The sequence below is a fragment of the Gobio gobio genome (assembly GCF_949357685.1).
Source record: "Gobio gobio genome assembly, chromosome: 18".
Classification (NCBI taxonomy): Eukaryota; Metazoa; Chordata; class Actinopteri; order Cypriniformes; family Gobionidae; genus Gobio; species Gobio gobio.
This window is the reverse complement of record NC_137111.1, coordinates 38801412-38824011: the sequence shown is the minus strand read 5'-3', so window position 1 is coordinate 38824011 and position 22600 is coordinate 38801412. Positions and strand designations below refer to the sequence as shown.

The 22600-nt window shown below is 38.2% G+C and overlaps 2 protein-coding genes across 2 annotated transcripts in view; one reads left to right on the top strand and one right to left on the bottom strand.

Moving 5' to 3' along the window:
- Window positions 1-14683, bottom strand: part of lrmda (leucine rich melanocyte differentiation associated) — a 339147-nt gene extending 324464 nt beyond the window's left edge. The window contains exons 1-2 of the mRNA XM_079842727.1: window positions 14428-14683; window positions 11915-12015 (exon numbers count right to left, since the gene is read on the bottom strand). Of these exons, the coding sequence (XP_079698853.1) occupies window positions 11915-12015; window positions 14428-14469 (143 nt within the window). The 5' untranslated portion in view covers window positions 14470-14683. The remainder of the gene's footprint in view (window positions 1-11914; window positions 12016-14427) is intronic.
- A 3956-nt stretch (window positions 14684-18639) lies between these two features.
- On the top strand, window positions 18640-22144 carry znf503 (zinc finger protein 503). The gene is made up of 2 exons (XM_079842400.1): window positions 18640-19265; window positions 19649-22144. Exons 1-2 carry the CDS (start codon window positions 19008-19010, stop codon window positions 21065-21067), a joined length of 1677 nt encoding a protein of 558 aa, XP_079698526.1. The 5' UTR covers window positions 18640-19007; the 3' UTR covers window positions 21068-22144.
- The last annotated feature ends 456 nt before the right edge of the window (window positions 22145-22600 follow it).

The following is a 22600-nucleotide window of genomic DNA, read 5'->3' as shown; positions in this document are numbered from 1 at the left end:
ATTGATTTGTGCTCCATCTTTCTTGAGCTCCCTAGTCAAGAGTTACAGTTTTGCATTTTACATTATTTGTCAAAGGCATGCCAGTATTTGTGCAGATAGAAACTAATATGTATTTGTAGCTAAGGTTATGTTGTAATGCTTAATATTTGGGGGAAAAAATACTTTTGGGCATTTTGGGTGGAGTTTATCCTAACTTTAAGAGGGTATTTACTGTGATTTCTAAGAACATTCTTTTCAGGAATTCATACATTGTCTTTAGAACACATACAGCCTCAAATCACATTTGGGTAAGCCTACGTTTTTGGTACGTGTTGGTTCCTAAGTAAAATCTGGGTTCTGAAGCAAAACCATGATTAGGATGCTGCCTTAGAAGAGAGATGACTATGTAGGGTAGTAGGCAGCTCACTATGTTGTGAAACTATGAATATGTAATTTTTTCTAAACCAAGAGCTGACAGGAACAGACAGTCCATGTCACAGGTCTATGAAATCTCTTCCTTCCCTTCAGTGCCAGCGAGGGCTCTTGCAGCAAGGTCCGTTAAAGGGATTGCACCTGAACCCCTTTATCTTATTGACTCACAAACTCTCCTCAGATCAGACGCATACTGCCGATGTAGGGGCAGTCTAGGCTGTCTGTCTGAGAAAGTAGGCTCATGAGGATATCCTGCCTCCTCCCTCTCCGCCTATGTTAGGCATTTTGAAGCCTCACGCTCTCTCAGTTCTGAAACAGACTCTGAAGACAGACCCAGACACAAAAAGACAACTCTTTACTCAGGACCAAAGCAGTCTCAGAGCCGAGGGGGAAAATGCCTTAAACACCACCAAATATCCAGATAATAGCAGACTCCTGCCTGAGATGTAAACAATATCTGTTTGCCTCATAGGTGACTGATGTGACTATTTTTTTTTTTTTTACCAGGATGTGGTATATGGGTAAAAGGTACACTGTAAAAAATGAACCACGGGTCTTGTAATTTTTACAAAATAAATTGTGTATATTTTCTTAATAAAATTGTGGTTCAGTGTTGTATAGAAAATATTGAGAACATTTCACAAAACAAAAAAAAACAAGAGAAACATTTTCCAATTTTATAAGAAAATTTAAACAATTTTGAGGCTTGAATTGAGGAACCGATTAAGTTGATAAAATTAAGGGAAAAAAGGCTACCAATTAGAGAATTAGCCCAATAGTGCAGTTTTTTTTAGAGACACCATTGTTAGTTCCCAGCATGCTTTGCATATGGCTGGAAATGGAAAGTTAATATTGAAATTAAGTGTTATTGTATGTGTTTTTGAGTGAAGGGAAACATCTGTTAATGTTTAATGTTCAGTTATGTTTGACATTTGAAAAAGTTTCTTTATGTTGACGTTTTGACCGTTAACATTGTGCAGTAGAGTAGATCTTATGGTTAAGGTTGTGGATAACTGCATGTATACTAATATTATAAAGCATGTTGCTTTGTTCAATGAGCAATAACTTTGCTAATGCCAGTGCAATAACCAGTTTGTTTCTGCTTGTGCTGTGCTGTGCTAGCAGCATACAGTCTATAAATTGTATAACGTAACTCAAAGTCAAATATAAACAGGTCATTTCCACTGTAAAATCCAACAGTTGTTCTTACTAAGACTTTTTAAGTAAACTTTACTTAATGTCCAATAATTTGTTGAACTTACTTAAAACAATTAAGTAATCTGAACTATTTGCATGCTATGCCTTCGTTACTTAGAAAACTCAAGTAAACATTACTTGACTGGTTTGAGTACCATTTTGCCAAAGCAAAAAAACAAGCAGGCGGACGGTCGGGCAAAGTGTTTTTGAGGTGGTGCAATTTTGTATAGACTTATCACTCATTTCCTCCACTTCCTCTCACCACAATTGTGATTAGTGTTCCCTTTGGTTGGACACTTGGAACTTCATTCATATTATAGTAATTAACTTCCTATTAATTCAGCAATGCAACAAGAAATCATAGTTGTATGATTTCAAAAGAAGGGAAGTAATATGTATATATGTATATGTATATATATATATATATATATATATATATATATATATATATATATATATATATATATATATATATATATATATATATATATATATATATATATATATATATATATATATATATATATATATATATATATATATATATATATAAATAATATTTGTCAATTAACGATGTATAACATAACTATATTTAATGTCAAATAATGATCTTTTAACATTATTTTTGCTAATATTTATGGCATAACCATTCTATTGAGTTGATATAATCCCTCTATATTTGTCACAATATAATTCGACCATGCTTGAGTGTGTCACACACAGACTTCAACATTCAGCATGCAAAACACAACAATGGTAACAGGGATTTTTTTATCAAATAGACAAATAGTAAAATAAAGCTAAAAATAGTAAAACGAAGCAATTAATTTATTCATGCCACAATGCACTCTGGGAGTAGGCTACACTTCCTCAGATCCCAGATAGAATTAAGTTGAAGTAAGAACAGCTTAATGCAATTAAGTAATGCTTACTTAATTGTTTTTAGTACCTGTAGACTATTGATAAGTAATAAATAAGTGTTGAATGGAGTTCAGTTGTTGCTTTTTGTCTTCACTTATTTTTTTAAGTTCAGCTTACTTGAGAATTTTAAGGCAATCGGTTTCCTAATATTTTCCTAGTAATGTGAGCACTAATAACAAGTTAACATAACTAATAATTTTGAGTTAAGTATACTTCATTAACAAGTTTTCTGTACAAATTTTGTTAAGTTTAGCCGACAAAAAAATAATACTCTACTTTACTTGAAAATTTTAAGGCAATCGGTTTCCTCACTTTTTCTAAGTAAAGTCAATTTATTATGTTTTATAGTGTAATTTATACCCTTTTTTTAAAGTCAACTTAAAATAAATAAGCACATTTGACTAAAACATACTAAATTAATTGTTTCATAGACTAAATAATTTAGGATATTTTACATCAGAGATTTTACATTTACATTTGTATTTATTCAGGTAGATTCCATTAAAGAAACCAAGCCTTAAAAACTACTCAAAAATATTAGGCCCATGTGTAATATTGTTACCATATTTTTTTTAAGTAAATAGCACATACCACTTTTTACAGTGTAGTAAACCTTCCAACAATGTATATTTGTATTGTTACTCCAGTAAAGTTTATTCAAGTTAAATCATTCTAAATTCATGTTCATGATCAATACTATTTAGTGGCATAAGTTTTGTATCTGATGGCCATTAAAAAACTTTTTAAAAAACTGCCATCTCAGATGCTGGCTGATTTCAAGTATGTCAAAGAAGTGCGGCAGTCGTAATATATTGACTTTAAATCTTATGCATTTTGCATGTCATAATGTATGATAACTTAATCACATAATAGTATGTTGACTGAATTTTAGATATATAACTATAAAAAAGAAACAATATTAACAGTAGTTTAAAAACGTATGTGATTACAATACATACAATTAATTAACAATATAAAAATGTTGTGAATATCATTAGTCAAAAGAATCCTTTTAATTATAATTAATTTGGCATTTTAAATATATAATGCAATGATGTTCAATTGTTCTGTACTGTTAAAATTAATACATAAATAAATAAATAAAATACCAAACTTTCAGCGTTTTCAAGAAAAAATTATGTACGGTCCATAGTGTGCAACAAAAAAAAAGTTGTTAAACATCATCCATGTAAAATTAATTCAACATTCAGACCTGATTAATTGCTGAGATTGTAATCAATATAATTAACAGAAAAATATTCCAGCAGCTTATATAAAATATGAAAAATGTGAGCTGCTAACTGATTAGATCACAAAACTGAAACTGTAATAAAAAAGATGATTATGATGCACCAATTATTAAAAATGCATATTATTTTCCATTCAATGTACCGTGCAGCACAAACCTGCCTTTTTTAAGGACACACATAGTTGTTACGTGTTTTAGCTGTGAAAAAGCTCTAAATGTGTGGGGGAAATGTGTTGCAGCTGTGTTCAAAATCTGCAGCAGCTGTTTAAACCCCTGTATGGTTTTGGTATGCCGGCCAAGAGAAAAAAAAAACTGGGATGGTGCACGTTTGCAAAGCAAGCGATTTGGATAGTACCCTCTAGTTCATCACTCTCCAGGTGGCACACCACTGTTTAACAGAAATCATAACACTGAGGCTGACTTATTATTCTGGGCAGCAACTGTTACGACAAATATTTTCTAATAACGATGAGTGCTTGGAGGAGTAAATTCCTAATGACAGGGTTCATAGTGTGTTTTATGGTGGCTGGACAAATTCACACAGTGTTAACATTTATCACAGCGCCTGCTAGAGGAACTGCCCCTAAACTTCAAAACATAAGAAGGCGCTACAATCTTCTTTTCAAATCTTGGCAAGATAAAGCCAGCGTATCTGTCTTCGCTTTTCAGAACAGGCTTGCTAGGAGACACTGTGGGAGACAAAGTGTCATGGAGCAAGCACATTGAGAGGATAGTACCGAGAGGGAATCCTTTGTTCCATTTCCAAACTGCTAACCTTCTTTTTTCCCCCCTCTCTCTCCCTTTGGGAAACGTCCAGGGGGAAGTTAAAGTATGGCAGACTCTTTTTTTGCTTCAAAGCACTAATAAGTTCCATGCCTCCGAGTTGCTTACATCATTAATCAGGAAGATGGCTTTGCGTGATAAAGGACATAAACTGGCAGCGAACCACAAACTAACACAGATTTAACGTTAGACCTGTTGCTGGGTTCATACCAGCAGCCCAGATGCCAGTCGTTGGTTGCAGCCCAGCGCTCCCGTCACAGGTCAACCATGCATCAGAATACCGCCTTACTAAACATGTCAGCGATGCATTAAACATCCTTCTTCATTAGCATGATGTTAAAGCCATTTGTGGATTAACTTTTACGATAATCAATCAACATGAATGAGAAGCTAAACGTGCAGCGATATTGACGGAGCGCTTTCGAGAGCGAAGAGAGAATGATGTCTAACTCGTTTGTTTCTAAACATGTCAAAACAGAGGAAGGGAGTCAGGCATGTCTGCCATGCAGGGCCCCATCAGGTCAGGCTATAAAAATCCATCACTGGGTTTGTGCTCTGCTAAAGCGCTAAGGAAACATATTGTAGATTTTAAGAGCCTTTTTATTCAGCCAGACTGTGTACTAAAACTAATTGGATTTCTGTCAATGGAAAAATATATCCCTGGGAAGACTTTGAACTACATAACGCTGACAGTACAACAGCCCATGAGGGACCGACCCTTCCTCGATGCCAAACGTGAGGGAGGAAAATTAAACCAACGGTCAACATAAAATATTAAAATAGCACAGTATCGAGTTTTTGAAAAATGATGTCAGACTCACTCATTAGGTTCACCAACACAGTGAATTAAGCTACATTTAGTGGGTGATAATTGAAATCATAGCTGTAGTCATTACCGCTGACATGTCTCTAAATAATACCCTATAAATTTCCCCTCCGTTTTTGGGGGGCTCTGTGACAGCTGGCAGGGCCTGAGAAAAATAAAGTACAGAAACTATTATTCTCCCCTGTGTGACCGGCCTTCCTATTCTCTCTTCCTTAAAGCCAATAAAACGTCAGCTTTTATTCTACCCCTCCAAAGTGCTGGCTGGATGTCAGCTCTCCTCTCTAAAGCCCTGCCACAGAAAACTGAGGGCCTGTAAATCACTATGTCACAGGCACACCATCCGTCTTCGGGTATACAATAAAACAGGGATGCAGTTATAGAGAGAATGACGCCCGTGCCCAATATATATTTAATTTGAACAAAAAGAGAACATAAAGATGTTCCCTTCAATTCAAGACCAACGGTTTGAGATGTGCCTGGAGGGGCCTTGCAGCGTGTTTGAAAAGATATTTGGCTGATGGAAATGTTGATAATGATTTAAAGATAATTCTTTTGCCATCAGGTCTCTTTTGTTGCTCCGTAACAGCGGAACTGTGATTTATGCTACGGTTGAGACTGCACTCGTGGAATAGAGCGATTTTTTTGGCATCAGGCTGCCGAATATTTATTGGGATTTCCGATAGGTAAAGACGAAATTGGAACGTCACACAAAATCATTTCGTACTTAACTGGATTTTTTTTTTGGAATAAACATCTACAACAATGAAGCCATTCATTTATTTGAGATGTCAGAGCAGCAGTCTTGAGAGCATTATTTCAAAACCAAAGTACACAAGTCAGCAGTCAGAACTGACATTTACAATCTAGGTGGTTTGTGAGATAAACACAGGGTGATTAGTGATCGTTTGACAAAGCAGAGACCTTTCCACCACTCAAACACAGAATGTTCCTGGAAAGTTACATTAGAAATGAGATTTAGAGACATCTTGTTATAACAACATGTACAAGTAAGCATCTTGAAAGCTTTTCTTATTTAGTGGGTTCATAAACCTGCGGTTCATGTCCAAACACTAGCATCAGTCTGTGCGTTCATACCTGGGCTTTAACTTCTGCCAGCCAGACGGGACAGAAGGACAGACCTCTAAATGAACACCATATTGCTGCGGTTTGGCAGTAACGTGTGGAAGAAAAATGTTTTTTATCAGATATAAGATTGTCATCTTACCAAAATACAGAAAGCATGATTTGCCCGCAAGAACTTTTCAAAACTAATTTGGTAGGACTTGATGTTCCCCTCTTGTTGGCCAGCCGGACAGAAGACAGCGCCTGTTGTGGCGGGCGCATAAATATTGCACATCAACTGGATTTTACTCTTCCCGGGGCAATCAAATACAGATCTGTTTACACATAGAGCAGGAAAAAACTGCCACGCAAAAGAGGCGAGGACGTGTGGCTCCTCAATTTAAGGCCATCTACATTAGAAACGGCTGGAAATACCAAGACAAGACGAGGACAACCATTCTTGTTGCTGTTGAAAAAGAAAATAGCAAAGATGAATAATAACTGGAACTAAATAACACTACGAGAATATGCCAGTGAGTTACACAATCGAGCTACAGTGGGTTTTGCGTAGTTGAGCTAAAGTCCGTCTGTCCAAGTACACAACACAATATGTAATATTTAAAAGGATACACATGGCAGATCATGGATGTCTTTCGCAGCAAAAGCACAACCCAGAGGCCTACAGTAGTCTGATTATTGTGTATACATTCTGGACAAAGCTAGGTCTGTTAGTCTGACTGGTGCGATACTTAAATTACTGCTATTAATCCGACTAAAGTTGAACTTTTAAAGTCCATGTATTTAATGACTAGCGCACAACAAAGCATAAATCAGAGATTTCATGAAAGAATGATGCCGATACAGGTCAGGCTCAAAAATATACGGTGATTTCGGTCAAGAAGATTCTCTCTTTCGTTTAATGTCATGTTTACTTTGACCTCGAAATAATTTCCTTCAGAATAACTGGGTCATATCTTCACGGTGGAACAAAGACGCACAAAAACCCCAGACTAAACTTATTTAAATTATCCATTAGCAAAGCACCAAGTAACAAACATGTCAACTATAATGCATCCAAAATGGTTTCTCTGTATTCTCACAATTGTGCCTGTCAGCTCATCCCCTCTTGAAGCAATCACAGAGGTACAAATTTGCTCAGAGAAATTAAATGAGATTTTATTGCTTCATAGTTGATATATAAGAGCGACGCTCTGAATGGAAATGCATAAATTTCATTTCTGCCACTTGCGCTCGTCTAACAAACCAGACAGGGGGGCTAAAAAAAGGCAGCATCCTCTTCTAATGCAAGCCAAACAGTCAGGGCTGTTCCCAAAAATTAGTGCTAAATAAGTCTGATAGATCAGATATGGAAAATTCTCATTTCTACGAAAGCATCAATTTCCATACCCTCGGCGAGCTAAGTGATTTGACGACTTCATTTCGACAGTTTCTCCCTCGTACTCTTAACTGACATTTTATCTACATACTGGCACAGCCGCAGATTGAACACACCCGGAAGACAATGACAGGCCCTTCTACCGTTGTCACTTCTCATTTTGGAGGAGAGTGATGCGTTTTACTGGCTTATGCCAATAATAGCCCCATCAAAAAGGAGACTCCACCTTGCTCTGATGTTGAGGGAGCACTTCATGTCGCAGGCTCTCATTTGTCAATTAACAGGAGCCTTCTGGTGTTGGCGCGCGGGGGCTTGAAAGACAAAGTCTCGCCCATGACGAATGAAGAGAGACAGATGAGTGAAGCATGAGCTGGAGTGTAATACTATAATGTGCTTTAGATATGAATATAAAACGACGTTGCTGACAGTCCATACAAGGTTATATTTCATTTCTCGGTGTACCCAGCCACCGTACTTTGTCTTCTTTGTTCCGTTTTCATCAGACTACTTGCATCTCAATGTGACAGGCTGTCTGCATTTGAAAGTGGCTCTATTTGAAAATGCAAGTTAGCATATTTGATTTGCCTTCAAGACATATACGCAGGTGAGCACTGGTTTTTGTTTGAGTTAATGTGGAAACTCTTATGCATTGGATGATAACTACAGCCGTCTCTTAATTTCAAAATAACTTCTGTCCAGCTGTGTTTTTAGGAGAATCATTTTAAATTCTGTTGGATGTTTGGAGGTTTATACAACTTATAACGGTTTCTCTTTGAAATATATTCTCCTTGATTTGGCTGTTGGCTCATATGTAAGGTGGCGTAATAAACTGAATCTGATGACAGACAGACTGTCGGACCTCGCAGACCGAAAGTGACACCGGGGAGAGAGGAATTCACGGCCGCTTTGTACCTCTGCATGACTGAGGGCCATCATATTTACCCCTCGTCTGGACAGGACCAGACAAGACAATAACATTCCCTTTGCTTTCACCATCCACTTCCCACAAAGCCATGCATGTCTAGGACACTGGAGGGGACACTTTGACAGCAATCCCCAACCTGGGATTACTCCTCCTGTCTATGATCTAATACCAAAGGTAACATGTCACCTTCACACCAACTCAACGTTAAAACCACACAAAAGGCACCTAGCGAAAAGTGTGATAAACCGAATGTGATTTTACATGCGTGTTTGCAAATATTCTCTCTGACACCTCTCACATCAGGTAACATAGCCTGTGAATGCACTCAATGTTTTTGCACTGTGGTACATCAGTGTATCTGTGACTACTTTGTCTGCTTACCGAATATTCTCAAAACAATGGCTCAAATTAATTTTCCTTTCACAGATACAACATAAAATATAGTTAAATATACATTATGATACATTTACAATGAATTTGGCAGTCTGAGAATTGGTAGAGTGTCAAATGATAACAGATCTTTAATTTTTGAGTGAACTGTCCCTTTTTATAAGTGAATAAGGCTTGTTTCGAAAAAATATGGATGGAAGGAACAGGACACAGAAGGAACAGGACGCAGAGGTCTTCTCTTGACACACCTTTTAAATCTGAACTCTTTTTTTGATTGACAAGCAGTGCAATGCAACATTCATGGCAACAGCAGTGCATTAAAGGGTATATTAAAGGGATACCCCACCCATGAAACTTCTGTCATTTATTCACCCTCATGTGGTTCTAAACCTGTCTTCCATGGAACATAAAAAGATATTTTGAAAAACGCTGGAAACCAAACAACACTGGACCCCATTGATTTTTACTAAATGAAAAGAAAAATGCAATTCTGTTATTTCCACAGAAGAACATGTAAATGAACAATGACATAATTTTCATTTTTAGGTGGAGTATCTCTTTACAAGACTTCTCAGAAAGGGATTTACCTTGCAAACTGCCACTAAAAAGCTAATTAAATAAAACCTAAGAATCTAAAACAGACGGCTAGTCAACTACCGTGACCCATCCAGGATAAACGCTCATTTCTAGATGACCTAAATTGTCTTGTGGCAGCCCTGAGGACAATGAAAGAACCTTTCCATCACTTTGTCATGTTCACATATTTAAGTCCTCATGCTAGAGGGCAGGATGTCTGTCTATTAACTTCTTACTGTGGGGTCTTTGTGTGAACATGGCTGAAGAGGCAGTGAAATCCTGACTGTAGGCCACATCCTCACTTTATTCTGATCACATGCCTCTTTATAAATTAAATTTCACACTGAATGTAACCCTAACCCCTACAAAGCATATGACCAAAACAGCTCCAGTAACAGAACCTTCTGTTCTGCTCAAAGACTCTGTGAAGTGGTATAAAAAAAATTATTTCAGAGCCAGCTTTAACATTCCGCATTTGATATACGTACAGATGTCAGAGAGGGGGGCTTTCTGCTGACAAGCCTTGTTCCCAAATATCATCTTTATTGACAGTGTGATTCTGAGTGAACAAGACTGGGGTTAGTCCGAAACATAAGTGGTGAAAAACCTCACTCGTCTGTGTGCACGTCAGTGCATTGGTAATGTAAGTCATGCAGGGTTTTAACGGAAAGACAATGAAACTGAGCATTCCCATTAATAGGCTATCGATGTTCCCAACTATTCTGGTAATTATCTTACACATAAAAGTAATAAATGATTTGATGATAGCATAACGGTTCAACAAAGGCAATAAACCACAGTGCAAGCAATGCTACTATGTGTATGGTGAAACTATCAGGAAGCATTACGGTTGAAGCTGATGCAATGAGTAGCATTGCAATAAAGAACAAACACAGCACAAAACAAACTACTCACTCATGAATCCAAAGATGGACTAGTTGTACCGATTCCTTCAGTCTTGATCATATATCTGTTCATTATAGCATTTTATATAATTTATGCACATGACAGTTGACCAAATTTGGTGCATGATGCAAAATTACATAAAATTGTATACCTAAACATAGATAATTCTGGGTTCTACAGCGTTCAACGAATGCCAGGTCGCCATTCACAAATGCTCATTAGGAATATTAATGCGCCGATAAGCGTACATTTATGTGCGACACATTGAAGCAGCACAGGATTTGGCAATTATTAATGTGACAGACTCCAGTGCAAAGCGAATCAATTAAATAGAAGAATCCACATTTTCAGCACAGATAACTGCCTCAAGACGACAATTTTCACATGACAAAAAGAGGCCCATTCAGAGTCCTTCAAGGCCTGACAGGTCAAGAAAAGAAGTCTGAAACAAAGGCACCTTATAACCATCATCTCCTCTCTTTTAGTTGTCAGATCAGCTTTGCTAGTCCTGCTGGTGAAATGGCATCCCCCTCCCCAGCTGCCACAAGGTGCTTCTTCATGTCCTGTCAAAGGAATCTTTTATTCTATTTGCTCAGCATTAACATGTCACATTTATTGATCAGGCTTTTTATCTGGCCACAGCATGGCACGCCGCTACTGTACCCGCCGCTCTCTGATGTCTCGATGACACGGCTGACGATGTAATGCACATAATGCATGTATTAAATTGCACTTAATGCAGAGGTGTGACTGTGCGCGCGACAGGTAGATTGAGTCAGAGATGTTGTATGCGGTTGGGATCCTGTCATTTTCGACAATGTTCTAGAATGTTTCACATGATAGAAACATCCTTCACACGAGAACTTTCTCAACCAACTCAAGCTTTTTTCTGTAGGCAAAGGGAGTCTGATATTACATACTCAATAGACAAATATGATATGAATTCTCTGTGGTCAACAGCATCTTAAAGGTCCTAACAGAAGGGTACTAAAAACAGAAGTACACCAAAAAGGAAGTACAAAATCAAAAACACAACAGGTGTGAAAACTACCTATAATGGTTATTCTCCATCTTTACAGAGAGGATAAAGTGGGCCATAACCCTGTTGCAAAACCTAGAGGGAAAAACATGATGTCTCACCCTCCTCAGATCTATATGGGAATCCAGTGTGTGCATAATAGGTGCCATACATGCCATTGTTGTCTTCCATCATCGTGGACCTCCTATTATAATGGCCTGTTAAGAGTTACACTCAGACAAAAGGTAACTTACCTCAGTTGGTTGAAGCTGAGATCTAATCTTCTTGCCAATTCACCATATTTCGCCCCAAGAAAATCTGGAATGTCTTCCCAATCATGCCCAATGCAGGACACCTGCATCAATGCATCAGAGAGAGAAAGAGGGTTTCATTTTTTTTTAGGCGTTATATTTACAGGAAAATTATACATACAAGTACTGAGTAATCTCAGTCTACGGCCCCACTTTATATTAGGTGGACTTAACTACTACGTACTTACATCAAAAAATAAGTACAATGTACTTACTGTGTTCAAATTGTATTGCAAAACACTTTTGCTGATATTGAGGTGGGATACGGGTAAAGTTAAGGACAGGTGTGGTGGTATGGGTAAGTTTAAGGGTAGGGTTTGGTGTAAGGGAAGTGCCAACTGTGTAATTACAAACTACAGAAATTAATTACAGATGTAATTACATGCAGGTATTTTTAAAAATGTAAGTACAATGTAAAAACATGTATGTACACAATAAGTGCATTGTATCAAATGATTAATTCAAATTTTAGTACATAGTAGTTAAGGCCACCTAATATAAAGTGGGTCCCAGTCTACTATAAGGTTAATAATTTACTGTTATAGTAAGTACATGTAATGTGTAACAAAAACACTGTAAAATCAGAAGAGTGTTTCCAGGAAGAGATATCAGTTTCATTACACAGTTGGTACTTTGAATTAATGTTCTTTCAGAAATAGACCTTTTTGAGCTGATGGGGATTTTAAAGGGGTGGTAAAACACATTCTTTCGAAGGCTTGATTGTGTTTGTGGGGTGCACTGTAACATGTGTTCATGCTTCGTTTTTAAAAAATTGCATTATTTTTCATATATTTTACCTTTATTCTACACTTTGGGTAGTATTAGAAACAATGGCGTCAATAACACCATACCAATTTGAGCCCGAATCAGACCCAGACAATTTTAGTGAAGATGATCGAGCAGAACCTCTTCAGTCCTCAAGAGTAAAGACTGCCGATCTACAGTGATCACTACTGAATGGCACAGTTACTTTTGTATTTTTAGAACGATTATAGCCAAATATCTGTCACAAGAACTATTAACCCAAAACGAACACTAAACATTGGCTTTACTATAGTAGCCAAATCAAACACAGAACCATGTTTAGCATGCCTGTAGATAAACGATACATAAAAGCTCTAAGCAAATAATAATTTACACTAATGCCAAGTTCGCTGTTGAGATTTAAAAAAAAGTTTGTAACGATGAATGAGCATTTAACAAACTGGTTTGCAGAGCCAAACAGCGTCGTCATCTGTGTACTTCCTTGCTACAATGTACAATTAACAATACAAACTATTACAGGAAAACACATCGACGAAAAATAAATCATACTTACAGGTTGTGGCCCGTAAACAGCTTCTGTTTTTAAATCCATCTTTCAGGACAAGCCGTTGTGCGAATCCTGCATTGAACTCGCAAAGATTGTGGAAGCTTTCCTCCGTGAAATGTGCAGCGGGAGCCGCGCGCGCCCGTTGTTCATTCACACTGGCAGTGTTTGTCTCGCGCAGCTGAACCGCGGCTCGTGTATTGCAAATACAGACGAATATTGTCCATTATGTCACATTTTCCGGTCTTCTCCTCCGACCCCTGTCTGTCTCGTGCTTTGATTTATGATGGGCAGCATATATCTGCTGCAAATGCGACCTGTTCCCCTCTGTCTCATACACACACGTATAACATGTTGCATGTTAAACGCACTGCAACGCACCCCCATCCCTAGGAAAGCTGAACAAAGTGGACGTGCAATCCGGATGAAAATAACAGCGTGTCGTCGGCATTGCGGCAACAACACTCCAGCCTACTAACTATACCACAACAATGCTTCCCCGCTGCGATACAAAATGGCCTCACCCCCCCTTATTTAATATTCTCGGAGGAGGGGTTTATGTTAATATTGGGGCTGGTGATGTCAGCAACCCTGGAGGAATGTCTTTAGTCCCTACTGGCCGTTTGCTGTAGTCCTTAGAAATTGATTTCTTTAAAAGCAAATATCTCCCTTTGCTTTAAACTTTGAACGTTGTAACTTTGCAGATGTTGTTTATGCTCAAACAGCAACATTACACACTAGCTAAAGTTAGAAAAGTGAAATCGTGGTTTACCACCCCTTTAAAGAAATGTTTGTTATGAAGTTGTTCAGTTCAGCTGTGCATAAACATGTGAAGGCAAATACTTCATATACAGCCAGTGTGTGAATTAAACTACTGTTATTATACTAATTAACAACTATTTAAGCAGTTTATAATAAATATTTAATATTTTTGACAAGAGTTACAAGATTACAAGAAAATGTATTTCAAATGTATCCACCTGCATGACACGTCATGACTTGACAAACATACAAACACATATACACACACACACACACACACACACACACACACACAAACGCACACTTCGGGGCGTTTGGTATCTACTTGAATCCATAATATTGGTCACAGCCTCACAGGACAATGTGTTCGCAATATTTCACTTACCTGACTTCCATTCACCACAACCATTGACTCGTTGTATGCCATTGCCGTTAAATGACAGTTCAAAAAGAAAGAAGCTTCTAACGAGGACCAACAAAAGTTTTATGCTCATAAGACTGAAACGTTTGCGTTATATTTCCAAAATAAACTTTTAATCTACGCTCCGTGTGAAGCTTTACTTCTTCCGCGTGCTCGTGTCAGCTGATCTTAGACGGAAGCACGCGCCACTGTTCGTAATGAGGATGTTTGCCTTGAAAATGATGGTGAGTAGCATGTGGACAGCCTGCCTGTTGAAAAAAGCAGCCGTCTAATCACTGGAAGTTGGAAGTTTCTCCAAAGAATGTGTTTAACATGGTATTCGACGTATTACAATTCAGAAGTCATATTTCACTGTATTATATTTTCACTAATCCTATTGTATTGTATTTCTTCACATCCATGTGTTCGTGTAATAGTTTAAGTTAAAATAACACGTTAAAGCTGTATTGTTATGGTTGTATGACGGGACACACAGAAAGGGAGACGCTCGAGAGCTTGGGAGCGCCATGACGTCACCACGGATCCTCCCATAGGCGGAAGTTTTGGACGCGCAGACAGTGTGGAGACAAGTAGGATTTCTGATCTTATGCTGGCGGCAGCGCACGAATCCTAGAATAATGAAACCCAACGACTTAGTTTGGCTACTAAAATGTGCTTCATAAGACGCCACTGGAAATATATTTATATTGTCATCTCTATAGAAAATAAAGGGATTGTGTCTGTAAATGTTCTCGTATCACATTGGAGCGCGTGTGTAATTTAAGGTAAAGTGGTTCGTCGTGGTCTTTCACCAAACGTAATGATAGAAAATGCTTTGTAATGCATGTTTAACGGATGTAAAGTAATAGCCTGGTTTATTTTAATCATTATTGGTATTATTTTAGATACTAGCCTATGCTTTGAAAGAAAGGAAGCGGACTAAATGACGCTGTTTTCATTTTTTCAAGTAACGTTCGGCTATTTGAGTTTGGCTGAATTTCCGCAATGTAGGCTACTGATGTGAGAGTTTTTCTGAACACTAAAAGTATAATTAATAGCCTAGGATACTGTATTTTTATTGGAACTGATTTTGTGTTGCTTACTTTGACTATGCTGCTTTACCCATCACTTAATGTCAGTAACCCTTTCAAACCCTATTTGTAACTTGAGGTGTAAAAAAAAAAAAAAAACCTGTGTGAAATGTAGCCGAGTGTTATTGTTTATTTTGATAAATCGTAATGTGCGGGTCTCAACTTTGACTAGAACATGTTTTGAGCAAGCACGGGGGTTTCGGGCGCTTTAGGCAGCTCTATAAATGACTATATTTAGTCATGCATAAACATGACGATATGAAATATCTGAAAACACATTTGCATTTAAATAATATCAATTATGACCCTCCAAAATATGTTTCCATTTAAGGGTAATACCGAGTGTTTGGTATCTGGTTCAGAAGCTCATTCGTCATTCAGACAATAAAGAGAACATTTTTGCCCGATGCTGGAAATTTATGGTTACCCTTCTCTGTCCTAATATCTCACGCAGTGTGTCACGCGCTGACAGCCTCTGCAGAAAACAATCACACATCTTTCCATACTGAAAAAAAAAAAAAGATTCTGCGTTCAGCTTGTTAAAAATGGCCGGTATCAACACTACAGTGCCTGTGTTGTAGTAGAATACAGCAGAAAATCTTCCCATTATTTGCACTTTCAAAAACTTACATACAAATATACTGATGTAATCTAAGTCAAGAATGAAAAATGTTGTGTTTCAAATTGACTAGGCTATATGGTTTTCAAAATTGTTTGAGCAAGGCCTACTGGATGTGACTAAATAATTCTAACTTCTCTAAATACACGTAATCTACGTTTAAAAAGACAATAATAGCCTAAATATTGATTCTTGGAGAGAGAGAGTGTGTATGTGTGTGTGTGTGAGAGAGAGAGAGCGACATATAGCTAGGCCTAGGATGAATAATTAGCCTACCTTACACGTTCTTATTGGTTTATGGGCTTTTACAATAAAATTTATATTTTATATTAAAATGTAGTTGTACTTGGCTAATTTAAGCAATTGTGATTTTTAAGGGAGAGGATCTAGGCTATTATTGTATTTTAAGTGTAGCCTATTAAAATAAAACCGCGTTCTGGGATTGAATCGCCAAGTGGCAAACCAGCCTCGTTTATTGTTTGTCACGGACCCGGGTTATCTGTTTCATGTGTCTGAGATACTCCAGCAAAATATACATTTCTTTCACGCTGATGACTGTCCACTCCAGGTTTTCTTGCTCTCCGAGATGACCTGTCAAGCGGATTACCGCAGAAAGAGATTAATGGTGGAGGCGGGTTGCAATAATAATCGTTTTGTTTGATGTGACAACTTTGATAGGCGTTGATTTACTTACAAACTGATAGGCTTTTAATTGAGCGCCTCCATCCAGTGAGAGATGAAAGGCAAAGCGCATTGAAAAGCTGCCCGATTGCCCCGGAGCCTCAATACTGATTAGCCGTCTCAGCGGTGAATAGTTCAAGGCTTTTTAAACTTCTTTTCTCAAAGGTCTGACAGACCATTTCTCTTTCTTTTATGTATTTTGGTATTGTCCAATAAAATGAATAATTTGATTGTGTGTAAATAAAATTTAATTGACATGAATGGGACAAAAAAAACTGTCTGGACCATTTTTTATTATTGTAGTCTTGTCTCTTTTAACATTCCAAGTGAGTTAAAGTTTTGCTTGAAGTTTTGCTTTTACACCTGTCTGAAACTTAGCCTCAGCATGTTTAAAACAGGTTTTAGCCTACTACTGTTCGTGCAGTCAGAAAAGGCACAACACATCGACTTTTCTTTTCAATTCAATAGGAGGAAAATAAGTTATAAACACATATATATATATATATATATATATATATATATATATATATATATATATAAACAATTATACATGTGATAATGAACAGACAACAGGTAATGAGCATATATTGTTCATTTAAAATAAGCTTACTCACATTTTATAACCTATATAAAGGAAGTCAAATATTTACAAAAATTGCTTGTCTCATGTTTTTATTTTATAACTTTTTTAAGTTATAAAAAGTACAAAAATAAAATGGCATATTTATTTTTTTTATTTAAAAAGGTCCTAAAAAGTACTTCAAAAATATTCGAATATTTATTTTTTTTTAAATGCAAATAGCAAATGTATTGTTAAATAAACTAATATATATATATATATATATATATATATATATATATATATATATATATATATATATATATATATATATATATATATATATATATATATATGATCAATGGCCAGTGGGTGATTTCCTACTTTATATGAAGAAAAAGAGGGTAAAAAAAAAACACGGGGATCTTGTCTTACCGCAGCTTTTATTAAACAAAAACCTTTCCGAACTGAAGCAAACAGAGAAACTGCATGCCCCTCAAATTAAGTGACTGTTCTCCGGGATGCTTCTTTTGCCCTTTTCTCTGTCACTCGCGGCACATAATCAGCTTCAAAAGCTGACGTGAAGTAAGAAAAGGATTGACAGCAACTGACAAATAACTGATTGATTGTGGTCGAGCAGAATTGACAGTTGAAGGAGGGGTGGGGATAGAAATAGAAGGGCGGTGTATATTATATTGAAAACATGTGACATTCACATCCCTCTATCACTGCATTGGTCTGCTCTTGTCAACGCTTGTCTGATTGGGGAATTCAAACACTACAAGTTGATCTTATGGTTATGGTCTGATGTTTCACGTGTAACGGTAAAAAAAAAACGCACACAACATCTTAGAAAAAGAAGACTACGTTTCAGTTCATACAATAAATAATACATCAAACGGATGGTTACTAAAAATGTAGTCCTTGCAAAGAGGGTTATAATAAAAAAGGAATCTCACTTAGGCCTACTTTAATGCTTTCATTCTGTTTTTGTTGATGGCGTTCAGTGACCAGTAAACGTGGGGCTTAATCTTAAAAAGGCCTACAAAAGAGAGGAAGAGTAAATGTATGAGACATAAATATATTTTTTTCTCTCAACTCAATTAGTTAATCTTCAAAAAAAAGTCAAAATTAAAGACGTCTGCTCGTTAAAATAAGTAACGAGCAGTTTAAATCTCATTTTTGACACAGACAGCGGCGTGTACGACAACCTACATATTGAGCAAAATCTCCTCCCCCAAGTTGTCAAAATAGAGGCGCTTGCAGGAGGAGGAACGTCACATCCCCTTGACCCTCCAATCACCTCGGGGTCCCATTTGATTGGAAGGCGGCAAGGGCTTTAATCTCGGACTAATTCAGCTGCTTTTGAAGTGAAAATTTCTACCAGTTCTTGGTTTGGGAGGACAAGCGCGCGGACCTACGGGAAGAGACAGAGCGCGCGCTATGCCTATGGTGTCACACGCGGCTTCGGATCTGCGATAACCTCGCGCCTTGCTCCATGCGGATTATACAATTTATCTTTATTTCTACTATTTGAATGAAGATTACGGCATAGTGTTTTTTTATTTATTAATCTGATAAATGAAATACCAACAAAATACGTGAGAATTGGGTCATGATCACATCGCCCTCTGATTCTGCTTCAAGAAATAGTGATACTGATCTAGTCTGGGAAAGCACCAGCAGCAGCTCTCGGAATAACAACTCCGCGCTCGGCAAGCCTTTTCTCCATTCCGTCCCTCCTTCGGACCCTTTACGGCAAGCTAACAGACTTCCCATAAAGATTTTGAAAATGCTTACTGCACGCACAGGACACATTTTACACCCTGAATATCTTCAGCCATTGCCATCCACCCCGGTTAGTCCAATTGAGGTAAGATGAGAATTCCGTGTTTCATAAACTGTTAGTGCATTTTAGAAACAACTCCGCATTCTCTTTTGTCGGAGAAATGACGGGCATTACGCGAATCTTGGATTAGACGTATGGGGGAACTGAGTAGATAAAATCCTATAGCTAACATCGTATTTGAATTGGACCAATGTCTATTTAATCCAGCTAACATTGTAAATGCGCTTTTGGCATGGGGGTTTTCAGCCCGTTTTGCGCGGTGCGCACTCGCCATAAAAACGTTCAAAATAGAACCGACGAGTCGTTTAGGGGAGTTTATGTGTTGTTTATTTTGACAAATACGTTGTAATGATTGTGCTTTTACATATATCTGTGGTGTTTACGTTCTTTTTTATCTCTCCTCGCAGCTCGATGCCAAGAAAAGTCCTCTAGCTCTTCTTGCGCAAACCTGCTCTCAGATCGGTAAACCGGACCCACCGCCCTCCTCCAAACTCTCCTCTGTGACATCAAACGGATCTAACGAAAAAGAGTCCAAATCTGGTCCTTTAAAACTGAGTGACATCGGTGTGGAAGACAAATCCAGCTTCAAGCCGTATTCCAAGCCATCGGATAAGAAGGACTCGTCTTCTGGGGTGTCGAACGGAGAGAAGTCTGGTTTCCGTGTGCCTAGCGCCACCTGCCAGCCATTCACTCCTAGGACTGGCAGCCCGAATTCCAGCACTTCGGCTTCCCCGATGCCGTCAGATGGAAAGGGAGAGAGAGATGAAAAGAAAGAGTCTGATTGTAATAAAAACTGCTCCTCAGATGGATCTGCACCGACCAGCGTCAGCCATAGCAGGATAAGCGTGAGCTGTGCGGGAATTAACGTGGAGGTCAACCAGCACCAGGAGACCACATCAGGATCCAAAGCAGCGACGTCGGAGTCCTCGTGTGTCACCTCTTCATCCTCAGCCTCCGTCCTGGGGTCAGGACTTGTAGCTCCCGTTTCTCCGTACAAACCCGGCCAGACTGTTTTCCCTCTACCCCCGGCTGGCATGACGTACCCCGGCAGTTTAGCAGGGGCCTACGCCGGCTACCCCCAACATTTCCTGCCCCACGGTGGAAGTCTGGTCAATGCGCAGCTCGCCAGCTCGCTGGGCTGCAGTAAAGCTGGCTCAAGCCCCCTAGCCGGGGCATCCCCTCCATCCATAATGTCAGCCAGCCTTTGTAGAGACCCTTACTGCTTGAGTTACCACTGTGCCAGCCACTTAGCCGGTGCAGCCGGAGCTTCCTGCACACACGACTCGGCGGCTGTAGCTTTGAAGTCCGGATATCCACTCATGTACCCGACACACCCTTTGCACGGGGTGCACTCCTCGCCGCCATCTTTTGGTGGACACCCTTTGTATCCCTATGGCTTCATGCTGCCCAACGACCCTCTTCCGCATGTGTGTAACTGGGTGTCAGCAAACGGACCTTGTGACAAGCGTTTCTCGTCCTCCGAAGAACTTCTTAACCACCTGCGGACGCACACCGCGTTCACCGGGACCGAAAAGTTGATATCGGGTTACCCCAGTTCATCCTCGTTAGCTAGTGCTGCCGCCGCAGCGATGGCATGCCATATGCACATGCCGCCCTCAGGAGCCCCTGGGAGCCCCGGGACACTGGCACTTAGGAGCCCGCATCATGCGTTAGGACTAAGCAGCCGCTATCACCCGTACTCAAAGAGTCCGTTGCCTACTCCCGGCGCACCGGTTCCGGTACCTGCCGCGACCGGTGCCTATTATTCTCCCTATGCACTGTACGGTCAGAGACTCACCACAGCATCAGCGCTTGGATACCAGTAAAAAACAAAACAAAACAGACTCTGTCCAAATTTATAGATTATAAAGATTGAAATATAAAGACTTTTATATCATCGCGCCACTGAAGGACTGGATCCGTGGACTCACTGTATTTATTTATGTCAGCTTAAAGCGGACAATAATACAAATGAAAATATTTGAGAAACTCAAAAGTGCATTACATGAACTCTGTAGATAACGTGAAACACATGTTAGAGTACTAATAAAATAGGGATCTTCAGTTGGATGTTGATTTGGAATTGCTATGATTGTATTGTTATTATTTAATGTCTCATGGAAAAGAAGATAATTTACATGCATGTTTGTTTCTTAAATCCCAAATTGTCCACATGATTTGAAATTGCCGTTATTTTTCAGGTGTACACCACGGAGAGAGAATTGGTATTTTTTGTATGTATTCTGAAAAATAAGAAACAATTCTGTTCCATATTTCTTGTGTTCGGTGTTCATTAACTAAACATCACCCAAACTCAACTCAAACTAAATTCTGTCATTTTGAGGAGCCTAGCATATATTGTTTTTTCCGTTTTAAATAGAAATCATGCATTTCCATGCTTGCAGCCTTTTTCAGGTTTTACAATTCTACTAAACGATTTAACTTCGAATATAAGATTTAAAATCATGAGTGCATTCGTCGGTGTCAGAGGTTTTATCATTCTTATTTTTCTAATGACTGACCCAGCAATCAGCCTATATTGAAAGTTTGGTATAACGATTTTAATCAATGACGCCAAAACACGTTTGAAATAATTTCAGGTTCATTTTATTACTTATGCATTGAAGTTTACAAATAAAAAATATTTTATTTCTAAATGCAAAAAGAAATGTAGATTGGCACTTTATTTCTTCTTACTGCATGGGCGACGGTAAATTAATCAATGGGACGTGTCATCTTTTTTCATATTTTTACAAAGAGAAAATGTTTTCAGCACAACTTTTAGGTGAATGACACGACCGGTGTTCACTTTCTTATTCGATATACTCTATCATGTTGTCAGTCCATAATCTCACCATAATCGAATATTCATTTCAGAATATAAACGGCTATGCTGAATTCTGAACGTGCATTTGTGGTTTTGTTGAACAAGATTGTATTTTGCAGTAGGCTGAGTTATAACTGCAGCCGTCAATGGCTTATGTGGACAATGAGTTATTTTTGAGAAACGCTAAAGAGACAACATTGCGAATGCTTTGCTTATTAATATTATAGGAATCAGCCTGTATAAAAAACTATTTTAAAAACGCGCATGAACATACATTTTTAAGTTTTACATCATTGTAGCCTACATCTTATTTCCTATAGATTACCCAATATTAATTTTTAATCGGTTTTGTGAATTAACTGGGGAAAAAATATTTTTCAGCGATATTTTTACAGATACACTCATGAGGGGCAGAAGTAGGTTACACACTTTGTCAAATACCAGAGTAACGGTCAGCAATATTTTCATTCAGTGAGCAAACACAAACAGTGCCATTAGACTAGACTTGTAAATCATATCTGTCATTTAATGA

Bases quoted from the DNA above. Each gene is read 5' to 3' on its own strand.
- znf503 (XM_079842400.1), top strand. From the start codon at position 19,008: ATGATCACATCGCCCTCTGATTCTGCTTCAAGAAATAGTGATACTGAT. The intron at 19,266-19,648 runs GTAAGATGAGAA...CTCTCCTCGCAG, and splicing joins CCCCGGTTAGTCCAATTGAG to CTCGATGCCAAGAAAAGTCC.